The sequence below is a fragment of the Mauremys reevesii genome, linkage group 21, assembly GCF_016161935.1.
Source record: "Mauremys reevesii isolate NIE-2019 linkage group 21, ASM1616193v1, whole genome shotgun sequence".
Classification (NCBI taxonomy): Eukaryota; Metazoa; Chordata; order Testudines; family Geoemydidae; genus Mauremys; species Mauremys reevesii.
In genome coordinates this window covers 10973042-10999410 of record NC_052643.1, presented here as the reverse complement: position 1 = coordinate 10999410, position 26369 = coordinate 10973042, and the positions used below count along the sequence as shown (strand labels likewise).

Genomic DNA, 26369 nt, shown 5'->3' with positions numbered 1-26369 from the left:
CTTCTAAAATCTAACACCACATTAACAACAGATATGGATGATTTTAAAAAGGTTAATGTTTCTCTACATTCCAGCATTTGGAAATTAAGAAAACGTACAAACCAAGCAATGGAGAAAGTATAAGTAAAATGTTTGATACAAAAACTCCTTTTAATATAAATTAAGACAGAAAAATATACTTGTACTTAATACAGAAACTCTAACCATGACCACTAAAGACGAATTTTAAAAATCAAATTTCATATATTTAAATCTGAAATTTCATGGTGGTGTAACTGTACAAATTCTGACCCAAAAGGAGTTGGCTGGGGGTGGGGGTGTCACAAGGTTACTGTGGGGCGGGTTGCCGAACTGCTACCCTCCTTACTCCTGCACTGCTGCTGGTGTCCGCGTTGCCTTCAGAGCTGGGAAGCTGGAGAGCGGCGGCTGCTGGATGGGAGCACAGCTCTGAAGGCAGAGCCGCTGCCAGCAGCAGCACGGAAGGATGGCATGGCATGGTACTGCCACCCTTACTTCTGTGCTGCTGGTGGCAGGGTGCTGCCTTCAGAGCTGGGCACTTGGCCAACAGCCGCCGCTCTCTGGCTGCCCAGCTCTAAAGGCAGCGCAGAAGTAAGGGCGACCCCCCTAAAATAACCTTGCCACCCTCTTTTGGGTCAGGACCCCCAATTTGAGAAACATTGGTCTCCCCTGTGAAATCTGTATAGTACAGGGTAAAACCACACAAAAGACCAGATTTGACCGGAGGAGACCAGATTTCACGGTCCGTGATGCGTTTTTCATGGCCGTGAATTTGGTAGGGCCCTCTTCATAGGGTACTAGACAGTAGTATTACAGTCTTGCTGCCTTTATTAACTCCAAAGAACTTACTAGAACTACAATGCTCCCTACACTCTCCATGGCTTACACACACGGTTATATATCAGTGAAATACTGGAAAGCCAATCACAGATATAGCTGGTGCTAATGCTGGGACTCAATCTGCTAAAATAGTTCCTTTCAGAGAAGAGCAGCGATAAAAAAGAGCATCGGATTTAGAAAAGATTCCAGAAGCAGACTGAAAAAAGGTTGTCACTGTAGTGACGACAGCAATACTATTTAATGGGGAGAGGCCAATGGAAAGAAGGTAGCTGAGCCCATCCGGCATATTATTTCTCATGGTTTCTATTTCTTCTTTTCTGGCATCACAGAATTTCTACCTGAGTCTCGGGCATCTAGTCTTTGTTTCAACTGCAATACCATGGAGCTTCACAACTAATGTTTCTATACATAGAATATGTATTATATACACATACGCTGAACTGACTCCAGCTCTGTTGCTAAGAAACTACACAGTTTTTTTGGCCCTCTTCATTTATAAAATAACCACTTTGCCTATGGGAGAACAAATGCAATCTCTCAAGCCCTCTTGTGTCTTGCTCTCGTTTTTAAATGAACACAGAAAGATGACAGAGGACGCTAGAAAGAGTAAGTGAGCTCCATTTTTTGGACACCCTTGAAAATGAGATGGAAAACACAGTTTCAACAATCAACTGTTAATAGTATTTATTAATCTTTCAAGCAGCAGATTTCCCCCCTTGGCAACGATGAAAAATGTCAGTGTGTGTGTGTCTCTCTCTATGCATTAAAAACCTCTCTTGATTTAAAAAGACTACACAGAACACCTAGAAATAATTTAGCTTATAGCAGAGTTAAATTTGGAGTTTAAAGGTTAGCTTCCTGTCCCCACACACAAATAACCCTCTCAACAGTGGCATCTGGCCAATATAAATATGTTGTATTATTTTTTTTAGGGATCAGCAATATGGTAAGTGTTTAATAGATACAAGTATTCTGCATGAGGCAGAGAGATGATGAATCAAGAAACATATGGTGGTTAAACAAAACAAAACAAAATAATGATATTGTTAAGAAAAGGCCAGCTTATCTGGCAGCTGTAGAAAGATCAAGATTAGCAAAAGCAGTAAAGTCACCCATTTTGAAGCCAAGGTCACTGACAGGATTTATAGATTTATCCCTGAAGGCAGCCTCTGCTGAACATGAAATGCTGAAAAAAAATTTTTTTTTCATTTTTCTCCCTCCTCATCCTCTCTGCACCATCTCATTTGCTGGAGACTTAAAATTCATTCCTCTTACAGCTGATTAAACACTGGAATCTTTCTGCAAACTAAAGGACAAAATTGATTGCCCTACACAAACTTTTCTGCACGTATAATTGATTTTTAATTCACTGTCTCGTTTCCAAAAGGACTTGACAAACTCTGTGCTGTATACGCAATATTGATCTCTTTAAAGAAGGGCTTGGCTCAAAGGCTGAGGCAAGTTAATCATAACCAAAAAGATTTATGTCTTTTGTATAAAACCTGTCTTTAAACTGGGTCAAGCCCACCTGAATTCTGTGTCTTGTGTTATACAATTCACTATTTTCACAACTTTTGCATACTTAACACCTCCTAAAAAATGAAACTGCATTGAACATAAATAGATTAAAATACTTCATTCAAATACTAGCTCTCTGTTGTGAGAGAGATTCGGTCTTCCATTAGCTACTTTCTTACTATGATGAATTGTTTTCTAGGAGACTTTTACATCTGTCCTTAGAATTCTACAATGCATCCCTATTCTTATTCTCAAAGTAGGATGGGAGGAAGGGAGGTCTTTTTAAGGTGGCTTTGGTCTTGCACCAATTTGTAGATTGATATTACTGACTAGTGATGGCTCCTATTTCCAAGTTCAGTTTTCAATATATTTCCAATTGTTGCTGATCAAAATACATTTGGAAAGTGGCAGCATTTAGATAATGTGGTTCAAATACGAAGTCCAGGAACAGTACAGCTAATAGGTACTCTCACTCCACCATGAATAATTATGTTTACTTTTCTGTGGATACAAAATTTAAAACAAACACTGACTTACTTATCTTTTAACCTTTCAAGTCCACTTGATCACTCAAATGCAGACCTGCAATGCCAGCCTCATTTTCAAAGATCCCCTGATTTTTCCCACCTCTCCTCCTCCCTTCTGTTGTGGGGACTGTACTTCGATTTTGCTATGAATTACATTTTCTATGGCTGCCACATAAACAGTAAATAAAATTCATGGTATTTTTGCCCCAGTAAGCAGCTCTATCTTCCAGCACATCTGAGACGCCTGGCTTCAAAGGAATGAACAATGAAACCAATATTTTCTTGAGCAGCTATTCCAAAAAGGGCTGATTTGGTGGCATTTGGAGATGATCCTAGGCAAAGAAGCCAGGCAAAGAAGTGTGTGTTTTGTGTAAGTAATTACTCAACCAACCACCCTGGTTCACTGGATTGCAAATATTCACAAATATGTTAGGAAATTAGCTTGCCATGTCTTGTCATTTTTGGAAGAAGGATTCTCATTTGTATTTGTGACAAATGAGCTTTAAATGGAAGCTAGGTGTGGATGTTTTAAAATTTATGAAGTTGTAAAACCACGTACATGGCCAATTAAGGATTATCACTGGCAAAGATTGACTATCCTTGGCTATAAATTTAAGAGGTTATTTGAATCTAGGTTGTTTACCTCAACTACACTACATCAAAAGCAGTGTAAAATATTTAAAGGGCAGCATATTTTATGATGAAAGCTACAGTTATCAAGCATGTCATAGTGTGTCATCAGCAGAAACGTGTGTGATGCATAGTGAGTAACAAAACCTTCACCTTGAGCAACACCTGGCATTTTCCGTCCTTAGAATTCAGCATTTTAAGGCAGCAAAGGGTGAAATGCACAACAAATACTGCAAAGCTGCAGTTCAACCCCATTTCTCTGAACCTTGCCAAGGAAAACTCAAGCCCTGAATTTTAAAGAGAATTCAATTAGCATCACCCATGTTCTTCATAATCAACATCTGAATGCTAATTAACAGTCCAGTGCCATGCAGCAAGAGCACCCCTGTGCAATAAACCGCAAGCAGCGAACTCTGCCTTTACCTAGCATGCATAAACAAACAGAATTAATAACTATAGGAGTGTGGACGGGTGACTTAATCTGTTTCGATTAGATGCAGCTTGGCCTGGGGCCTTTGTGTTATTTAAAATGTGTTCATCATGTTTAATTAAAAACCTAATAAATTAGCAGTTCTTTTAGTCTGATTTGTATTTCTCTCTTTAGTAAGCCCTGTGGATTTTGGTGGGTCCTGTCATAAAGGAAAACAGCACACTCAAAATAAAGGCTAGGAATCTAAATGCAAATCTGTTAAAGATGCTTACCCAAAAAACAGCCAGCATTTACTGACTACACTCCACACCCATCCCAATATACAGGACACAACTGACTCAAATGCCGTATCTCTGGTTCAATAAATGAAGCCAAAAATAAACGCTATCTCCTTTGCAGACAGTAACTACTTGAAACTTTTTGGTCTGAACTAGAAATGTGAAAACAATGTGGTGCCGGGATCTGGATCAGGCATAGGTTTGAGTTCAGACTGGCAGTGAAATCACAAGAGCTGCTCTCAACAGATTTTGGTCCAAGATGGTGGAAATCTCATGAGATCAGTTCTTATGAAAAATGTCCACAGCATCCAAACTGTAAAACGTGCCTCCAGTCTGGGTTTTCAGTCTGATCTGGACCCAGTGACCATGAGAGGGGTTGTCTGTAGGGGAGTTGAAACTGCAATTTTCCCCCACCCTCTTCATTAATTTTTTTTTAAATTCACTAGGATTTGAGTTAAAGGTTCTGGGTCCCACTCTAGTCCCAACCCAGCAAAATTAGCATTGCTTATTCCTGAACACTTCCTAGAGAGGATTCTACTTGGAGCCGCTGTATTTTGGCTCCCTGTTTTCAGGGGTATGCAACTAGACTTTAAAGACCGGGATTTTCCAAAAGGGAACCAAGAGAGTTTAAGTGCCTCAGTCGCATTCATTTTCAACAGAGTTTGGCATTTAACTCTCTTCACCTCTTTAAAACTACCAGACTAATTGTTTGTAGTGGGTTATAAAAAGACCTCAACTTATCAGCAAGTTTTCCTTAAGAATGTTTCCTCCAAACTCTGTTTGCAATATTGTCTGTTAATTATAAAATCCGACATCTGCTGATCTGAGCTTATATGGTATACTCAAACACCGTTTTTCCCCATTACATTTAGCAGGCTGAAAGTCTGCCATGTAAATGATTATGAAAAGGGATGTAACAGCAAAACTAAGATCCCTTTACATATTTTTTCAATATTTTCATATATTTTAAAAAGCTTTGTTTGAAAAACTGCTATCTCACATGCAGTGTCTTTTCATGAGCTTTCCTTTTGTAACATGCATCTTCTTTCTAATAGCTACATAGAGTGGATCAATACAGCATATTTCAAGGTACAGTAAAATCTCATTCTACCATAATTCCTGTGGTATCCAGGCTGGAGGATAGTCACTCCATTCACTAAGGTTTATGGTCACAGCATCCCTGGCTATAACCCCTGTCATGGATGTCAAGGGCCAAATTCAGAAATGATGGATAAGGTGGTGTAAATCAGACCTCACTCTCTGTAAACTCAGACTAACCTAGACCTACCAACCCCTGGGCTGTTCTGTACAAGTCCTCTCTCCTCCCCAGGAACTGGAAGAAAGTGTTGATAAAAAGCCTTCCGCCCCATTTAACTTACACACTCATCCTAGCTCTTGGTGTGCAAGCTGGACCATAGTAGACACCCTGCCCATATCAGTACAGTGCAGAAGTAGGTTTTCGGGTGTTTCAGTGTAAGAGGGTCTAAAATGTGGAAGGGAACATCTGGTTGCTTTGCAACCTCATTTTAGCAGCATACATCATGTGGTACATGTCTAGAGGACCTGTGATGGATACAGTCTCCGTTCCCTTTCCCAACTGCTCTGAGACCTTGCCGCAGCGACAAGCAGCACATGGCACAGGTCTCCCCTGACACTCAGTGTTAGGGAGAGCATTACCAGCAGTTATGTCAAAACGCGGGACATTCAGAACAGCAACCTTGCTGCCCGACTTCTCCCCCAAAATGAATAACATGTCAAATGGGGATGGCATTGATTTTCATACAGCATCCCGAGTTGATGTGCCAATGAGATTTCACTGTATTATGCTGAAGTGATGTTAGCCTATTGGACGCTTATTCAGAAAGTGCTTAAGCACAGCTTCACATGCCAGTTCTTTGACAGTTTGTCAGTAGAAGCAGATTCACTAGACTACAAGAGAGACTGACCCCTCCCCACCAAAGCCACTGCAGGAGATTTATGTTGCCAGGTGTAGCATCTACCCTTATAAACAGGAAACAGCTGCTGTTAAGGCTTCTGATAGATGTAACAGTAAAATAGTTTATTCAGTCACTTTTATAAGGCAGAATGGAAAACTGTGGTTTTGACAGCATGACCATTAATTTACATGTTGGAAGGAGAGAATTAAAAATAGCCATAGTTTTAGAAACAAGACGGTAAACAAGAAAACCTTTATCTTCCTATTTACAGAGCCTTCCACTTAATTCAATCACTGGTCAATTTTATCCTCCATTTAATTTGATCCAAACCTCTGTAACCACATCATCTGCAGTAAAAATAACACAACTTCCACCCTTTATTTTAATCAATTCTAATCGCAGTAGGCAGCTCTTACTGGTAATTCAGTCACTGACTACAAAAAGCTGTCATGTAACGAGGCAGGCTGAAACTCTGGACAAGGAACTGCCCGCAGAAGAGCTAAAAGTTACCTCCAACACAAAGATGTGTTATTCAGACAGCATCACTGACATCGTACGTGTTACCATGTGCTATGGGAAGCTGTACTACTCATCCTATGAGGCTCATGCTGATAACAAGATCAACTGCTTATGCCAACCAGCGTGACAGAAATGGACTTAATTCAACCCCACAACCCTTACTCAAGCAAAACTCCCACTGACTTCAGTGTGAGTTTTGCTTCAGGGAGGAATAAAGGCTGCAGCTTTGTACTGAGTACATTCTAGCCCCTGGGACATTTTGATTACATTTCTACTCTGGTTTCCTTCGTTGCCCAGGTGGGCATAAAGAGAAGTTCACGGCCATGTACTTGTGAAGGATCTGACGAGGGGTGGCCGGAAAATACAAATTCCGTTTTGCAAGGGAGTCTGAGGTTCTGAAATGTGTTTCTGTTCTGCCCCGCAGCAGAAGTGAGACCTTTCGAAATAGCTCATGAAAAATGGAACCGCCAATAGCCCAGTGGGATGTGGGAGATGCAGGATCAAGTCCCTGCCCTGGATCAGGCAGAGCCGGGACTCGACCCCAGGTCTCCACATCCCAGCTCAGGCCTACTGGCTATTCTAGGCTGGGTCTTCCTGCACTCGAGAAACCTTCCTGACAACGTTTTCATTGAAACCTATAAATTCCCACGAAAAGTTTCTGTTTTGATTAAGTGACATTTTCCAACAAAAAAAACGTTCCACTGAAAAAGTCCCCGACCAGTTCTAAGTCTGACCTACACTGTGTGGGAATGAACCCTTCCCTGCTCTAGCAAAACCAAGGGTAGCACAGGGTTTCCTTCTCATACAAAGTGCCCAAGGATCTGGCGCAGATGCTTTCATCTGGAGCTTTCTGCAAGCAGTGCATCAGAGAGACACACTCACTGAAGTTGGGAAGGTGGAGCTTAACTCTCTATAAATGAAAGAACAGTTTGATCTCTGTCTCTGCCAAGGCTGGATCCCGGCCAAATGTTTCTGGAAACTTGGATGGAATAGAACAAGAAGCAAATATGATAAAATGAGCTGAGACGGACAGTGATTTATAGATTTAATGATCGTTATTCTGCATTCATACTGTTCGCTATTTTGGAGTAATGTTTCCCTTTTCAATAAACCTTGCCGTTTTTCTTATTTACAAGGCTCCACTCTCCCATCGTTAAACACTGACTGTTGATCAAAACCCTAAGCTGCAGCAACAATGGCACTTGCAACATACTGCAGTTCACGGGGAGAACACCAAGGGAGGGGGGGAGTGGAAGAGGGAGGGAAAGAGAGAGCTTTTTCTAAATAGGAAAGCAGCACACAGCTAATCATTCTATGGAACGTATGTGTGTGGGAAGAGCAGGACAATACAAATGCAGAAAACAGGGGAGCAGAACTTCAGAAGTATTTACACGGTCACTTTAAAACAAAGTGCCATGTTATGACAAGATCATCCCACACCTTAATAGGAATCTGTGTTCTAATCTTTTTACTCCTTGTTCTCTACTTCCTTCCCTCCTTTGATTGCCCATGATCTTCTTTCACCCCATGGCTTCAGGCATTCCCTTTACTACAAAGGGCTTTTGTTGGATTTCAGAATAGGCCTGCTTTAATCTCAGATTTATCTAGCCTAGACCTAACCTACCTCTGGCAAAAAGGTTTACATGGGGAGACAGCAAGCGTGCACATAATTCACTGAAATCACTCTCTGCAAGACTTTCAGAGCAACTGGAGCTTAAAAATGTCTCTCCAGCCATTGTCTGAATAATTAAAAAATGTTAAGAGACTATGAAAATTTCACCCGTAATAATTAATCAGGTCTCTTTTATGACACTTGTGCCAGGTTAATTAGTAACTCGATTAACAAGACTACATACTACCCACTGCAAGATTTTTTTAAAAACAATTTACTCCATTTATCAAATTAGCAAGTGTAAACGTTCTCCACAAAAACAGGTTTTTCTGGCTCAAATCCATTTCAGCTATGCTCTCTCTCACTTTGTGTATCAGACTCAGGTTTTTTTTATTTAGATGTTTAGTAATAATCATGGATATTTATCTCAATGATACTAATATAACATATTAGAAGATGTGTGCCTTACAAACTGCAACCAAGTCTTCAGTTGTTTGAAGATAAATATATGTTTTACAATTATAAAATATCAACACTGAACTTCCTGTTTTAATGAACGATGCAGTTTAATTCTTAGCTAGAAAAATGTAGCATTTACCTCTTCCAAAGGAAGCCCATCATACCTGTCCAGTTTGTTAAAGGGCCACGGTCATATTAGAAATCGCATTTTAAAACCACGCTTTCCCTCAGACGTGTCTTTAACATCACCATTGATTAAAGAAAAAATGTTACTGATCTGATCTATTTTAGCTTGTTTACATTGTGTACTCTCAGCATCTCTCTCAACTTGGATGATGAAAAAAGATCAGTCAGTTTCACTTTTGTCATAGTCAAGAGTATCTTGCACTAGCATTATGCGGCAAAGTTTGGCAAACAGCAAGAGGTTGCAATTCTCTAGTGTTTGCAGTCCAAACACTGCAAGGGAATGCTGAATTTAAACAACTGTTTATTATACAACAGTTGAACTCTCAATTCTATATAAGGAGTTAGCCAATTTTAAAACCTGACATTTTAATTCTAATTTATTTTCATTTACAACCAACACAAAAAGGCATCTATCCCAAGCTGCAGGGTCCTTGAAAACACAATCAAATATAAAACCAAAACCCAGCAGCAACCTCTTAATGGCAGTAACAATTTTACAGCAATGGAAATATGAAGAGAAGCATCCCAGATTCCTTAATGACCTATCAAACAGCATCCCCCTCTTGAAAAATTCCATTCAAAGACAGGCCTTGCATCATGCCCTGATGCAACAAATTTAGGCTATTTTTGACCAAATAAGGGTGTGAGATCAAGGGCCATTACCTTGATAGCAGCTCCCTCTCTTTTATACCAAAGGGGCTCTATCAAGGGCTTTCTTGATCTCAACTTGAACCAATATGCCTCAGGAAGATAGGCTGTCTCTCCACTAGGCAGTCAGGTGCAATTATAGGTCAGTATCGACATCTTAAACTCCACCCAAAACCCACAGGCAGCTAATACAGATCACAAGCCTCAACCTCAAATTGTGGGAGATAAAGCTGTGTCCATGACAGGAGCACAATATGCCCCCACCTGCAATTCCATCCCATCCCAAACACAAAATCTAGAGCATGACCCGCCAGTAACCTACGGCATAGTCCCACAGTCAACATGGTGGCCACAAAGTACCATAGGCACAGAAAATATGCCAGCTAAATGGTGTTAAAGTCACTGACCCGAACCCCGCAGCTCGGAGGAATCCCAGGCAGCTCATGAAGGAATTCTGCATTGCAGCGGAGCTATCCTACCCTCATGTTACTCTGGGTATTCAATCCAATTTGGGGACTGGGAGATGTCCTTGAGCTTTCGGACAGATGTAAAAGGCACAGATACACCAGCTTCCAGACAATTCCTTTCTGGTTCATGGGATGCTGATTATCCAGACAGCAACAACTGTGACATCATCTTATTTTGGCAATTCACGTGAAGAAGGTGGCCCCAATCCTTTAATAAATCCTACTCAGTTGGAACATTCTTGACCAGTGAGCATGCATGAGTCACAACACGAATTGAAGACTGGGATTCTCACTCTGACACTCCAGCCTCCTGAGAGAGGCAGGCAAAACCAGTGAAAATGAAACCAAACATCCTGGGCCCTGTTTGTGCCTCCTCCTACCGGAACTGCTAAGCAAGGAGCCCAACCAGCCAGTGGAAGATACTGGTTAGCAGCAGGACCAACAGCCTGAGGGCTCCAGTGATGCTCGTCTCCTCCATGGAATCCTCTCATGTACCCTTTCAAAAGACACACTTCTGGGACATTTTTTTCCGTGGACTAATGAGGTTCTAGCCACTGATACTCATTTGGAAAAGAGGAGAAAACTTTACTCCATGCAACAGGTTACTATCCCACCCCCTCAAACAAGAACTCTGAGCAGAAGAAAGCGATAAGTAACTGGAACTGCATGGCAGAAGAGAACAAATCACTCCTTACCACTTCATCTTCAGTCCAACACTTCTCAATCAGTTTGGGCACAGGCTTCTTCACCAAACGCTGCAGGGCTTTTCCAGCATCGTAGTTACTTTCATGTAGCTGAATAATAAAAACGGAAAATTATATCAACAAACAGAAGTAGAGGTGGACTAACAGTAAGGGGTGGGGATAAGAATAGGGCTTGCTGCACTTACTGTACCTACAGTAGAAATAAATAAGAGAAATTTGCAGAACCTGGAGGGTAATCTCAGTTTTCTTTAGTAGGACAGAAAACATTAAAATAGGCAGTCTTGCCTTCTACTTTCTGAAGTCTCTTGTAAATTTTCCCTTTAGTATTTTTAATACTTAACATGAAACATTCCAAGGAAAATAAAAAGGCACCAAAACAACCGTTCTTCAAAGGGGTTGTATCTTAAGCAGTAATATCTTATTCATATTATCTAATCAAATGGAATAGCTCATATTTTGGAGGTAACAAGTGCTTTGAGGACAGAGAGAGAATGAAGTTTACTCCTTCAGAAAATTGTGCTCATTTTTATTGCACAGATGAGAACAAGAAGCTGCTGGAGAACAAGGTAAAGTATGGAGAAGCAAAATAACACCTCGTGGAGACAGCTGCGGGAATACATATAAGGAACTTGGGATCATTAAGCTGACAGCGCTCTCTCAACAATGCATGACCCTGCTGTGTGCTGCGGCTACGTTCCACTATCAATAAATACAGCTGCTAAGGCAGATGGTTGGTAGAAACAAAAGTTATAACAAGAGAATGTTGAAAAAATGCCCACTTTCAACAGAGAGGTTAAGGGATAAAGCTCTGATACTCAACCCTCAACGAGGACTGTATTTGGAAGTTGACACAAATTTATAATGTGCTATATGCAAGTGAAGTTAGATTTTGGAACATGAAGACTAATCAGGAGCCTGTTTTACGTCTTTGGGGAAAATGAACCAAAAGGAAAAGAGAGGTATTCCCAAGGACAACAGTAAACCAATTATCTCCAATCCTACAGAAGAGAGGGAAGTGATGTGTGGAGACTACAGGTAAGTCTACACTTAATACACTACAGCTGCTGTGCCGCTGTAGCACTTCAGTGAGGACACACTACCGTGGGGAGGGGGTTCTCCCACCGCTGTAGCTAATCCACCTCCCTGAGAAATGGTAGCTAGGGGCTTGTCTATACTTGAAAAACTACAGCAGCACAGCACTGCTGTAGCACTTCAGTGTAGACACTACCTACATCGACGGGAGTTCTCCTCTTATCTGCACAGGTAACCAACCTCCGCAAGAGGTGGCAGCTAGGTTGACAGAAGAACTCTTTCATGGACCCAGTGCTGTCTACACCAGGGGTTAAGCTGGCAGAGCTAAATCTCTCATGAGTGTGGATTTTTCACACCCACCCCAGAGAGATGTAGCTATGCTGCTGCAAGTTTTCAGTGTAGACTAGCCCGTACAAATGCAAGCATTAGTTCTCTTGCATAAGTAGCTGGATTAGCAGTAACGGACACACCAAAACTAGCAGCCAAAGGAGAAGAAAAAAAACAAAACGTTATTTAATCACACAGTTACTAGCAGGAACTAACTACAGAAGCTTTCAAGTTTATTTTTATAGCAGCAGGGGGCATCAGCTCTCTGAACTCTCATCACCCAGCATACCCCGCAAGCAAAGGCCTCTCCATTTCCACCCCATATTCTCAACCCCACTGGCCTTTCCCCAAGCATCCCTGTATCACTCCACCCATGTCCAATCATCTTTTAGAGAGGACCTCTCTACAATTACTTCAGTCCCAAGGCTGCCAACAAAAAGAAGCCACCTGGTATTAACTGTGACAATGCCTTTCTTGAGGACGCTAGGTGCTGGATTGAGACCAAAGCACAATTATATAGCTTACCAAACAGCCCTGAAGTGGTAGCTCCTTTGACAGCATCAGCCTGGGTTATAACTTTCCTAGGTCAGACTGTGCCATTGATTTTGAGGCAAAGAGGAGTTCAGTGTCCAAAAAAAACCCAAAACCTACCCCAAAACCACACACACGGAAAGCCAACAATGGCACGGTACAGCTCCTTAGGTTACCTCAGCTATTCATCTTTCTCCCACCCAATCCACAGATACCAAACATATAAAGAATTTCTCCAGGTATTTTAAAAGTGATCCCTAATGAGGAATAAAGTGTCAAATAATTAGGGGGTTGGGGTGAGAGGTGGAAAAAACCCCACCAACCTACCAAAGAGGCAAAAATATGAGCTTTTCAGTGGGACTGTAATATTTGTAGTCCATAGGATTATTTTGCTAGCTATTATATCCTACTAATCCAGCCAGCCCTATCAAATAATGTGTTTCTCTTTCTGAATTAATCCATTTTATTCTTATATTTTTATCAGTATTAATTCCTATGAATTTAGGATGTGTTGAGGCATATGATATGTGTTTCCTAATAATTATACATGGAATAAGTTTTGCTGGAATGCAAGAAGCCTATCGGCCTGTATCCGGTAAGATCCACTAAACAGCTAAAAGTATAATCAATTAAGAGTAATTCAGCATAAAAGCTGGCAACCTTTGGCACAGATAGGAATGGGGAACCAAAGGGAGGAACCATTCACAAAACTAAACAGGTTTATCCGGCGTCTGCAACTGGTTGGTAACCGCAGGGTACACCACAAACCTGGAGGTCACCAAGAGAGCCTAGGCTGGCAGTTTTGGGAGTGAGATCATCCTTATTTATATAGAGAGTAAATGTCATAATCCACTAACCTACAGGATAAGGGTACCCATAAATTTCTTGGGGTACAGAAATAAGATTTGAGTATAGTAGGTTGGGCCTGAATTACATAGTGTCAGGATCCTATAAAATACCTTGTAAGGATATCAGAGGGAGCTCTTTTAGTCTTTAGTTCTTTCTTTTCTTTGTCCGCCTATATTCTATTGACTCTCTTTTTATCTACCTATCATTCTATCTTCTATCACGCTATCGGCTCAGCTTATGCAGTATAGTAGAACTACTCAATGTTCCTAACTACTGGATAAGCCAGCACCATTGCGTAATTGGGCAGGCCAGGAGTGAGGCTGGTCCTTCACCTCCTATTACTGGGTCCTCAAGGAAGGGTGTGAGTATGTTAACGTACTTATAATAGGAATGTTATCACCAGGAATCTTCTGGTTGGATGCGATCTGTGGTGAGCCATAACAATGAACCCATAAAACTCAGGTCAACATATGAGCTAATGTCCACTGAAAGCCAGATCTGGATAGCTCCCACAATCGTTAAGTTCTTTATAAAAGCTGTTGGGCACTGAAGTTACTGAAGGAATAAACTCAAGGTGTTCAAATGGCATTTTCTGTTACTAAGCTGGCATTTATAGCTAAGTATTCCACCCTTACATGTATCCTCACTGACCTGGGACATTGTCACATCTAGATATTAACTGAACAGAAAAACCTGACATAAAAGAGCCAGCATGGGTCCAGAACTTTGGTAAGTTTTCAATTTACAAAGCAGAATGTTTAAAACCTATGAAGGCTGTGGCAAAAGTCAGCAACAGCTGGGAAACTGAAATCAAAGGTTGAAACTTGATACACAGCTCATGCAGCTGTGAAAGGAAAGCACATCTGTGGGATTTAGGGACAAAACATCAGTCTTCACTTTGATTTCCAGGCTTTTGTCAAATTGGCCCAACCTTACAAGTTTTAAATACTTTTTGGGTGCACATGTGTATTGCTCTTTTAAAAAACAAGTTTGCTTTTTAAACTGCACCACAGAAGGATGTCGGATCATACAGGATAAACAGTAACCGTTTCACCTGAGCCATTATGGTCTACTGGGTAAGTTTCTGAAGTTCTTCTTCATGCAGCGCGCAGTAAACCTGTGGAACTCCTTGCCTGAGGAGGTTGTGAAGGCTAGGACTATAACAGGGTTTAAAAGAGAACTAGATAAATTCATGGAGGTTGAGTCCATTAATGGCTATTAGCCAGGATGGGTAAGGAATGGTGTCCCTAGCCTCTGTCTGTCAGAGGGTGGAGATGGATGGCAGGAGAGAGATCACTTGATCATTACCTGTTAGGTTCACTCCCTCTGGGGCACCTGGCATTGGCCACTGTCGGTAGGCAGGATACTGGGCTGGATGGACCTTTGGTCTGACCCATTATGGCGATTCTTATGTTCTTTATGTCACTTCTATGTCATCTTCATGAAAAGGTAAATTTTAGATAACACACCTGAGTGAGAAACCTTCCCAGGTGTTGTATTACTGTCTCAGTTTTCAGGTCATAGAACCCACAGAATGAACAGTGACAGTCTAGAAAGTTCAACCCAATAGTGGCACAAGCACACCAAAAACCAGTCTGTTTTAGTAAAGGAGAAAAAATTGCTGCATATGAACTGCAGTCAGTTTAAAAAAAAAAATTCAATATCTTGGCTAGTTTATTTTGTCTGCTAGTCCATTGTTAACTTTGGTTTTTATACCTGAGCTGTTGAGTTACACAGGTGAGCTACATTTTTCAAAATGGATTATCTAAAATTAAGCATCTACAACCATATCTCAACAACTAAACAAGTAGCCTGCGTTCTGGAAATGCTGAGCACTGAAGTCGGTCAGTACTCAGCATCTCTGAAAATCTAGCCATTCCGGACCAGACTGTGAACCCTAACTCACAAAGCGATAGCGAACATTTGCTCACATGGTCACACTAATGTCAATAGGATTACTCAGGTGAGTTAATCCTAAGCAGTGTGCAAAATGGATCCACTATCTGGGCTTTATTTAGATACCTAAACATGGATTTAGATAACACGTTTTAAAATATTGGATTTTGGAACATGAAGACTAACCAGGAGCCTGCTTTGTGTCTTTTAAAAAAATGTACCAGAAGGAGAAGAGAGGTATTCCCAAGGACAACAGTAAACCAATTATCTCCAAAACAAAGGCACATTACTAATAATATCATTTTTCTTTCTCATGCTGCAACAGCTAATTGAGCCTTAACACTCGTTTGAGGGGGACTTGGAAATTATTTTACAAAACCTCCTGAACTGCTCTGATTGCTCCCAGCAGTCAGGATAAGAGGACATTTCTACATCATGGACTGCAGTTGGTGTAAAATAGCTTAACTCCTTTGAAATCATCAGCTGGGGATCTGTCCCCACAAGTTTCAAAACTGAAGGGTAAAAGTTTTAAACTTCTCTTGGAAAAATGAACTCTGCTTAGTTATTTGCTCCTCTTTGCCTAGCTAGTGGGACATTTGAGATATAACTATTACTATTCTGTTAAGAGTTTTAAGTTGCCTGTAAAAATGAAAGGTCACTGCTGGTCAAGACCTCTGGTATGTCACCTAGAATGAATTTTTAGAATTGTATTTGGAAATGTCTCCCTAATTAGTTGTATGATGGAAGTGTTACCACCAGCATACGTTACAGTATGGAGAAGAGTGCTCTGATTAAAACAGCCTTTGGGTAACATCATGGAAATAAAGAAAGGAAATTCTAGGCTGAATTTTCCCATGGTTTATTTTCAGCCTGCTCTATGGCACATATGGTAAGGTTAAAGGAAAATGCTCTTCACCACAACTGCAACAGACAATGGCACACATCTTCACAGAATTACTGCAGAAAACAATGCCTCAAACTCCAACATCATCTCCCTTCAACAGATGCCTCATCTCTGCAAGCTACGGACATGAACACATCAGACACATCAATACTGATTTCGGATTGTTGTAAGTCAGGGAGATGCATTACCTGAGATTGCTTAATAGAAAACACTGCTTTTAAATGCACTTCTACAGGTAGAAATCCCAGTGTACAAGAGAGCATTGGCTTGTAAATCTGCCTCTGTTGCCCACATCAATGACAGTTCCCATGACTCTGCTTCCATGCAAGTGAAACAACATCTGAGTCCATCTTTCCTAAGCCATAAGTCAAGCAATATGACTAGAATGCCAGTCCTGCTGCACCTAAACCCTACCAGTCAAACAGCACCGCTGACTTCTAACTGCTTTTATCACTTTTGTTTCCTAAGCCTTCCAGAGCATGTAATACCCACTTAGAAGCCTGAAAACAACATTTTTGTCTTTTCTATTGGGCACACATTGATTTTCTTTCTTGCCTGCACTCCAGCACTGGGAATAGGCATGACTGAAAGTAGCAAGGGCTAGTTATTTGTTGCTACGGACAGTCTATACCTGGTTTCTGTGCATGTTACAAAACTAAGCATGCCTTTTCTCTTTAAAAAATTTGTAGTGATAAAAATGGCAAGGGTTCCCTCCCACCCCCTGCTGTGTTCTGCCCAAACCTCCTCGTGACTCATGGACGGAATCTATCTCTTGCCTGAAGGAACCCAGCAAATTTTCCTTCTCTCTTTACAAAACAACTCAATTAGTGACAGAAGAATAACCAGAGAAGACCAGAAGCAATGGGCTGTGCTAACAGGCAGCCATCCCAGTTGTAAAAGCACAGAATAGTTAACAGACCAACATACCAGTCCAGAATACTCTACGGTAGAGGATCAGAATTAACTTTGCACCAAACTGCCATACCAATGACAATCTCAAGACCCACAATGTGACAGTTGGGGAGACAGGGGTGCAATAAGAATTTTGCTAAGGAGGGGGCCCACGTTCCGGCCTGGCTGCCCCATGTTTGAGTGGTGTTGCAACCTAGCATACCAGGTTGCAAATCACTCAAATTGACCTGGATGCTCCTACATCACATACATCCCAGCAAGGAAGGGTTGAGCCATTACACCAGGTCAGGGGCAAGGCTGGGGTTTGGGCCCCTGAGCCCACCCCATCCTTGTGCCCCTAGGGAGAGGGAGAAAAGTTCGGTCAATCAGACACACACATGACCACGGATACCATTTTAGATCCTCCTGAGAAAATCAGACGTCTAATGGAGAAAACGCCTTGATTAGAGCTGGGAGCAAGATTATAAACCAGAAAGAAAACTATATTTTTATATAATTGCCAGAGTTAAATCCACTTTCCTCAGTCCAACTGATGGATCATTCTCTGCTTATTACTTTCAGTAATTTAATATATATAAGCACTTTATTGGCAAGCTACTTGAATATATAAATAATAGCTAATGATGACGGCCTACAGTTTAATTAACTTCTGGTTGCACTTTTCAAGGTATTGCTAGAAACACTAAATTACTTTCCCCACTTCCCCCTACCCACAGCTGTCATGTAAAGAATCATTGTTTTGAGCACAAATCCTGCTGCCTACATAATTCTGAGACCTCAGCAATCTTATGCTTACACACAGTATACAACGAAGGGAACAGACAAGAATGTACATGCACTTTATAATGCAGAAGTTATCTTTTCTATAGAAAAGCACTGGGCTTTAATTCCAAATGTGCACACGTCCGAGCATCTCATTTATATTACAACAGTCATTAAACATCTCTGGGTCTCCGGCAAGACTTATTAGCATAAACTCTGCACATTACCACAAGGTTTCAAGTTTCTATTCCAGCTTCTCATCTGAGCTGCCATTTTCTGTCTGCGTGATATTGCAAATAAATTTTCCTTTTGGCATGGCTCAGCTGTCAGGCACCTCTGTTCTGTAATGAATCCATGAATTACATTTCACCGCTCTGACATCTCTGGTCTCACACATCAAAATATTGTTCTTCAATTGTAATTTATAACTTAATTTAAATGTCCCTTTTACTGTGACCTTTTTAGATCAGAATGGCATTACATCTGGCAGCTCCTACTTCAGCAAGGCATCCTTTTGCAATTACAGTCATTATGATCCCTGTCGAAAAGCCTATCTGAGTTAGGCTGCATTCATACTACAATGTTAAATAATTGGAGTCCATTAAAACCATCGTTAGATTTCAGAGCTGTTTGGTTTGTTGGTGTTTTTGGGGGGGGGAGGGGGGGGGAGGATTGCTAGTATAATGTGGTACGATATTGCAAAACTAACTTGAAATCTACCCAGAGCAGTCAAATAAAAGTAGCAGTGATTTTTCAAACACAAACTATGTCCATCGCTGTAGGGACGCTGCATTTTCTAGTGGTAAAAGAATAGTACTGGAATCCAGGAATTCCTGAGTTCACGTGTCTGCTCTTCTACTGACTCATTTGGTGGCCTTGGGCAAGTGCCATCACTCTTCTGTGCCTCAGTTTTCACATCTGTAAAGTGAAGACTGGCCTACCTATATTTGCCAGTAAGTAAATACCACCCCTGCTACTTCACAGTGGTGTTTTAGGCCTTGATTAATATTAATAAACCAATCTGAAAACATGAAGTACGGTATATGCTAAGTATTACCATCTCCTCCAATCCACTGTACTTTTTACATCTTTCACTATGTTCTTCATGGGGAACAAGATTTTTTTCCTATTAGAGCACAGAAAACATTCTACATAAAGTCCCTATTTCAGTTCCAGCTCCACATTTCTCTCTCGGGCTTGGTCCACACCTAAAACTTAGGTCAACTTAGCTACATCACTCAGGGGTGTGAAAAATGCACACCCCTAAGAGACATAAGTAAGCAGACCTAAACCCTGGTATGGACACCGCTAGGTCAATAGAAGAATTCTTCCATCGACCTAGCTACTTTCTGCCATGGGGTGGATTTACTACAGCGATGAACAATCCCCTTCTGTTGCTGTAGCAAATGTCTAGTCTACAGCACTACAGTGGTGTAGCTGCAGCAGTGCCACTGTAGCGCTTGTAGCGCAGACAGCCTCAGACAAGCATCATTCTCCTTGTGTGGATGGAGGGTGCATGAGGGATTACAGAAGAATCTGTGCCTTGTTTCAATAGAAGTGTGTTGCTAATTTCTTTGATCAAAAGGTCCTTTAAAAGCATTAGAATTTAGGGATGTGGTGTTGAGTGATGAAGGGGCCACTAGGCTGCTAAATTGGGCTGTTGGCCTTGGATGAAAAATAAATGTTTGTATGAGTTTGCATATCTTTTGCCACAGTGGACAATGGTCAAGACTCAGGGTTATCCCTGAAAAACTGCCAGGTGTCTTAGACGGCAATGGTCAAGAAGACAGAAGAAACAGAAGATAAGGAGCAATGAAAGAGACAACAAGAGAAACACTGTTACACTGTGAGGCAAAGCCTTTTGGTGACGCCTCTTCTATTCTAAGGGCCTAATTTAATGCTAAACCCAATTCAGACTGCTTCCCCCAGTCACATGACTGAAACATTCCAGTCTGATGCAGTATCTCTTCAGGAGTTGTATCTGGAAATATCATCCCCATAAAATATCAATCATCTGTCAATATGCTGCAATAAAATGGAATTTTTCTCTGCGACAAACATGCAGAACACACACAATGGTGAATATACTTTATACGATAAAACAATGAAATATGCATTTTAAATTTGCAGCTTTATTCACAGTGCTTTATTCACAGGTGCTGAAGTGTGTTTTCACTAACTGTATCTGGCACTGAACTAAGAATTGTGCCCAAGGATACCATGTTCCTTAATGCCAGGGCTCTCTTCCCCTCCTTGAAATCCTAACTCTTCCCCATCTGCTGCAAACACACCAGAAAGCCTGGCCTGGATAACTGACTGCCTTCTCTAATGCAGACACCAATACCACTACATGGGACTCCCTCTAATGCCTGAGGACAACAGCACCTTATAAACCAACCCAGCACCCAACCCTCCCAATAGAGAAAGATTGCACATGGAGAGACTTGTTTTGCCAACATAGGCAGCAGGTTTAAAACAAATACAAGGAAGTTCTTCTTCACGCAGCACACAGTCAACTTGTGGAACTCCTTACCTGAGGAGGTTGTGAAGGCTAGAACTATAACAGGGTTAAAAAGAGAACTGGATAAATTCATGGTGGTTAAGTCCATTAATGGCTATTAGCCAGGATGGGTAAGGAATAGTGTCCCTAGCCTCTGTTGGTCAGAGGGTGGAGATGGATGGCAGGAGAGAGATCACTTCATCATTGCCTGTTAGGTCCACTCCCTCTGGGGCACCTGGCATTGGCCACTGTCGGTAGACAGAATACTGGGCTAGATGGACCTTTGGTCTGACCCGGTACGGCCGTTCTTATGTTATGTTCAACATGCCTGTCTTTCTAGCTGGTATGTCCTAATTTATAAGGTCCTTATGAGCTGCTTGACAGGCCAACAGAACTCAAGATGTATAGAAAAAGGCTCAACAGGTGACCAGAGACATCGCTTCCCAAGAAGCTCAAAGGAAAACTGAACCAGGTCTATTTCCTTAAATCTCCAGTTTCTGGTACTTGTAGAAGCTTGAAAATATAATCTCCCTCTCCCACTCTTTGGCAGAGGTCTCACCACTTCTGTCCCCATTTCTTATCTATTTAACGTTTCTACATAGCTCCAATCACCATAATGACCTAAATGTTAGCGATACAGATGACACAATGGATGCCCTGGTTATACACTATTTCCTATGCACTACAACTGGGACAACCATTCATCAGGAACAAGCACAGCTCTAGAAACTTAAGTTAATTGCAAAGGCAGAACAGCAGGGGGAAGTGACACTGTAGAGAGGTTTTATGGTTCTTTGGTCTGACATACCAAATAACTGTTATCACTGGGCAAGCTGAATAGTGCTGGGGAAGGTTCTTGCAACAGATTTTCACACATTTTATATATATTAAAAATATTTACAAAGTAATTTAAAGTCAGGCCACATTTTACGGCTGTAAACAGGCCTTTTCAACTAGTTGTTCAACAGTTTAGCTGAATTTGTGAAAATTATCTTACAAATAAATCCAGCAGCACAGAAATGTTTTTTCAAGAGCAAGGATAAGAATGAATGAAGATTCAAAGTGGCAAAACTGCCCTATGCACCAGAAGTGGCTTAGTTTTAACAGCGTGCCCAGGCAGACAGTGATCGCCCCTGGGGTGTTATGCAACCTTATCTGAACCCTGAGACTAACCGCTGATGAAGAACCTCCAAAAGGAAAACTAGTAATCATAATAAATGCTAACATATATTTAAAAGGTTGTCTTAGGCTTTCAACCTTGTCTGTAGTTAATGAACAAGAAAATCTAGTCTAAGGGCAAGTTAAAACAGGCAGTAATTTGTCTGGGTGACATCTTACTTCTAACTGAATTTCCCTACGTTGATATTACACTGTCACATTTGTCACTCACAATGACATGTTGCCATGTAATATTGTGTTACAGAAATGCTGAACAATCCTACTCATAAAAGGAACCAGCCCATGTTAGTATGTAATCATTTCATCTTGTACACTGGTGCATGGAGGGAGGTGTAATAAGCAAATGGGTACACCGCCACACCGCACCGTAAGACCCGGTGTCCACCCTTGAGGGAAGGAAAGAAAGAATCTGTCTGGACCGACACCACGGACGGACAGACGACGGAGGCGGACTGCAGGCTGGGGTGAACTCTCAGGGAAGGAGCAGAGGAGAACCTTGCTCCTTAGAGGAGGTCCAGGGAGGTGGTAGATGGTAGGGACCGAAATGGAATGGATTGACTTTTGATTCACCATCCAGCAAAAATCTTCACTTCACAGGTAAAAGTGGCGAAGTGGGTGGGCTTTCTCTGCTCTCAAAGCAGGACTTGCTGAACGCTGAACACAGCCCCTCTCGCGTGGGTCAACCACCACACCACCAGCTGTAAGATGGAGGGACTGCAGGTTTGGATGGAGAGTCCTGGGAAGTCCTGGGTGATGAGGTCCGGCCACAACGGGAGGGATGGGTTTCCGAGGGAGAGCAGCGAGCAGGGGGGTGTAGTGTGCTGCTCGGCCAGGCAGCGTTTGCAGGTATGATATGGGCTCTGTCCTCCCACCAGTTGAGAGGGAGGGACCGCCACCTGGACCACCATGTCGATCGATGGGGATCCGAGCGCGTCGACACCGCCAGCGCCAGCCAAGACTGGAACGGACGGAGGCGAGCCGCGGCGACGCGACATACATACGCACGGCATGGCCCAGAGGGCGAGACAGGAGGAGCGCGCGTCGTGGTCGGGAAGGTGACGAGTCCCGGATGATGGAGACCATCGTCTGAAGTATAGGTACATTGCTCCTCAACTGCAATAAGGAATAAATAGGGAACTGCTGGCTTTTAGCCTCCTCAAATAAAAACAACATGCATGTCAAATTACAAAAGCCTTGAGATTCACTATTCAAGGCAGAGGGTATGTTTTCCATTTTAAAATTTCCTTCTACTGTTTTGCCATCTTATATTTCTGGCTGCCACCCACATCTGTTATTGTCCCAATGCTGCAAATCCTTATAAAATCTGAGTTTTTAATGCAGGGGGGAAATTCCTACCTCCCACTGAGGTAGGCTGAGTTGTGGATACGAACATACCCGCATGAGGCAGCAAGCAGCATTTCTGAAGGAAAAAGCAAGGAGAGAAAACATGCACTGCCCCGCTCCAAATAATCTGGTCTTCCAAAAACAACTGCTCCCTTGACGCATGCCCTGAACTGGGACAGCACAGAAACCTCAAACTGAATTTTGACAGGGCCTTACTTAAGAGAATAGAGACAATAAGGACAGATGGGTAAATTAACCATTTCCTGTCCTGGAATCTGAGAATGGTGCCCTTAAAAGCTCTGTACAATGATATTAAGGTCAGTGGGAGAAGGATGAGAAAAGGCAAGTTGGCCGAAGCAAGTGCATTTTCTTTCTTTTTTTGTATAAATCTGAAGTCCAGAGAGGAGTTTTCAACTAGTTAAAAATTAACCAGCCATCACTATGTGAAGAATCTACTCAGAAATTCACATTCTCTCTCTCTCTCTCTCTCTCTCTCTCACACACACACACACACGGCTTTCTAGCATTAGAAATTATATTCATGTTCAGTATTCACCATACTGAGATTTTCCCATGGATTGGCAGATCTGGGACACCAGCTTCCTAACCACAGAGCAGGGAGGCATTTCTGTGCAGATGTTTTAAGCCTCTTGCTCAGCCATTTTTCTTTTCTGAAAACAATGCAGCAGCATTAAGAGGCTCCCTTCCTTGATGGTGCTGTGGAGCTGGCAAGCTCAGCAGACGCATTTGCAATTTATCCTCACAGACATTTTAAAATCTGTTTTTCCTGCTTTCACATACCCAAATTCTGTCTACAAAGATGGTGTATTCCACAATGCTACCCAATCTCCAGGCAAAATGTACCTCGTAAAAGGACCTATGCAGTTTCCTAATGGGGAGCAAAGCTGTAGGCACCATGAGGTACTGTAGTACCCTGCGGCTCCTGCAATTTCCATGCACTCACCTCAGGCAACCTCATGGACAGTGGCTCTCATTTCTTCGGAGAAGGTGAACTTAATAGAAGATTTGCTATTTATCAAGCAGCCATTAATGAGGCAAATAGAGAAGTGAACAGACTCGCTTTTAGGGTGCATGGCACAAGTGGTTTAATTTACAGGCAAAAGCAGGGGTAGTACTCAAATGGGACCTGAGACAAAGGCAAATAGCATAAAACACCAGATCACTTGGCTCTGCTTTCCTGCATTATGAAAGACAAAGCACTCATAACCCAGCAAAAGTGCTGAGGAATCCCATGCATAGCCACAGTACAGGTTACAGGGAGGGCAGGTGGGTTGAAGAAGAAGAAGTCCTTCTCAACTCTTTTGCCCTCTAACTTGAAAATGCTTAAACTCTGTGTCCAAAATATTTATCAAGAGAAAACAGGTTATCCTAAGTCCTCTCCCACATGAAGGCATCCAACTGAGTTATTTTCAGAGACTGACTTCTGAGATAAACTGCACTTTTGAGAGTTTGTAAGAGAAATAAAAAGTTACAAGAACAGCAAGAATTCATGTCTTCCAAACTCTGGGAGCCAGGCCCAGATCTTCTTGTGTAAAGCATACAAAAGAAGGAGTGCTGTATTGTACTTCCGAGATCCAAAGCAGGATGAGACACTGTTGAGAAAAAAAATGAAAGAGGGGACAGACTGGACACCCCAGGAGCATTCAAAGACATCTGGACCTTCCTAATTCCAGGAGCCATGACTTCACTGTCTCAATATATGCATTCCAATGCTGGTGCTACTTAATCTTCTTTACTTTCGTGCAGTTATGTCTGCTGGGTTCAACTACAAGACTCCATCCTGAAAGGTGCTAAACACCCTCAACTACTGTTCAAGTTAATGGGGAGCTGATAGTACTCAGCACCTAGTAGCATCAGGGCCAAAAGCAAAATGAAAATAGGAACTACTACTCAAGGTTCTGTGAAATGGCAGAGGTTTAAGTTACATAAAAGAGGGGTTTGATAGCATGGTTCAAATTCAGCGATTATCTCACAGACAGTTGCCCTCCCATCTGTAATCATTAGACCTCTTCCTCTCCCATTCACAGCCGCACAACACCCTCATGGCAACTATGGCAATTTACATGGAAAAATATTAACAGGAAAGCACTTAATGGAGCTTTAGCTTCATCTGATGCCAGTCAGATGCTGAAAGCAAGGATGAGGAGCCTGCACTACATGGCCAATGAGATCTCAACAGACCAACAACAAATGCTCTGTGGACCACAGTCCAGGAACTAACCACTTGACAGAAATGCACAGCTGACTTTTGCTCTGCATCTCAAAAATGCATACACTGGAGCTGGAGGCTTACTGATTGCTAGTCTGAATGTGTCACTTCTTTACCAATACAATAAAAAAAGTTTTTTTTATTTTGCTTCCCCCGACCGTTCTGCATAACCACTCACATGAAACACGTCTCTCTCTTTACGACTTAAAGATTTATTGCATTTTTAACAAAATACACACAGAGAAAAGATGAGAAAGGACACCTAATGCATTAGTATAAATTAAACTGAAGTAAATTACATGGACACGCAGTATGTAGACATGGCTGTACAATGTGCACTTATTGCTTATGAATTTTAATTAAGGAAGTGATTTATAGGGCTCCAGGTATTAAGAAAAGGGCTGATCCTCCTATTATGTTGGGAGGCAAATACTCTTTCAGATTTGTAAGTCATAAGGATGGAATGAATCCAGCGTTCAACATGCAGTTGAGATGAGTCCTCCTGATGCTGAGGGATAATTTTAAATCTTGGCGCTTATTAAAACTACGTCTGTATGTTTTCTGGTGTTCTTGTTAATCTGTTCTTTTATGCTTGCTGATTTGTGAGCTAATAAAGGCAAATTCAGTGTCAATTCTCCCTTCGACACTCTGAGAATGTTAATACTTTCTCCCAGAACATATATTTTTTAAAGGGCATGTGAAAAACACACTGAGCTTCCTGACACAACAAACAGTAGCCTGATAGCCCCAGATCTGTGCATCTTGTCATGTGCCTTCACTGCTTTTTCAGCAGGCAGAAGGAAAAGTGGACATGGGGTGCTGATCCACCAGAAGTGCTACAAGCACTCCCCCAAATATTTTTCCAGTCTCAACAGAAGGGGATGTTCAGGTATATGATTTCCCACTTTTAGGAAAGGTCTGGCAAAATTAACATGTTGCATCTGGTGCTTGTATGGGCGTGCAATGGGGTGAGAGAAGGCATAAGCATCATAAATGCATGGCTAGTTTCACTGTTTCTCCCAAACTGAAAGCTTGGAATAGGATCAGATTGGACTGCAGGGCCACCCATCTTCATCTTTTCAATTGGAAACTGCAACTTCTGTCCCTTGTGGGCCAATCTGACTGTACAA

At 41.8% G+C, this 26369-nt stretch overlaps 1 protein-coding gene across 12 annotated transcripts in view; it reads right to left on the bottom strand.

Annotated features, from left to right (window-relative positions):
* RERE (arginine-glutamic acid dipeptide repeats) overlaps positions 1-26369 on the bottom strand; it is a 391036-nt gene that overhangs the window by 113787 nt on the left and 250880 nt on the right. For all 12 annotated transcript variants that reach the window (XR_005590298.1, XM_039508664.1, XM_039508660.1 and 9 more), the window contains one exon: positions 10765-10863. Coding sequence is in view for 11 of the 12 variants with exons in the window: in XM_039508664.1 (XP_039364598.1) it covers positions 10765-10863 (99 nt within the window). In the remaining variant the exon portion in view is untranslated. The remainder of the gene's footprint in view (positions 1-10764; positions 10864-26369) is intronic.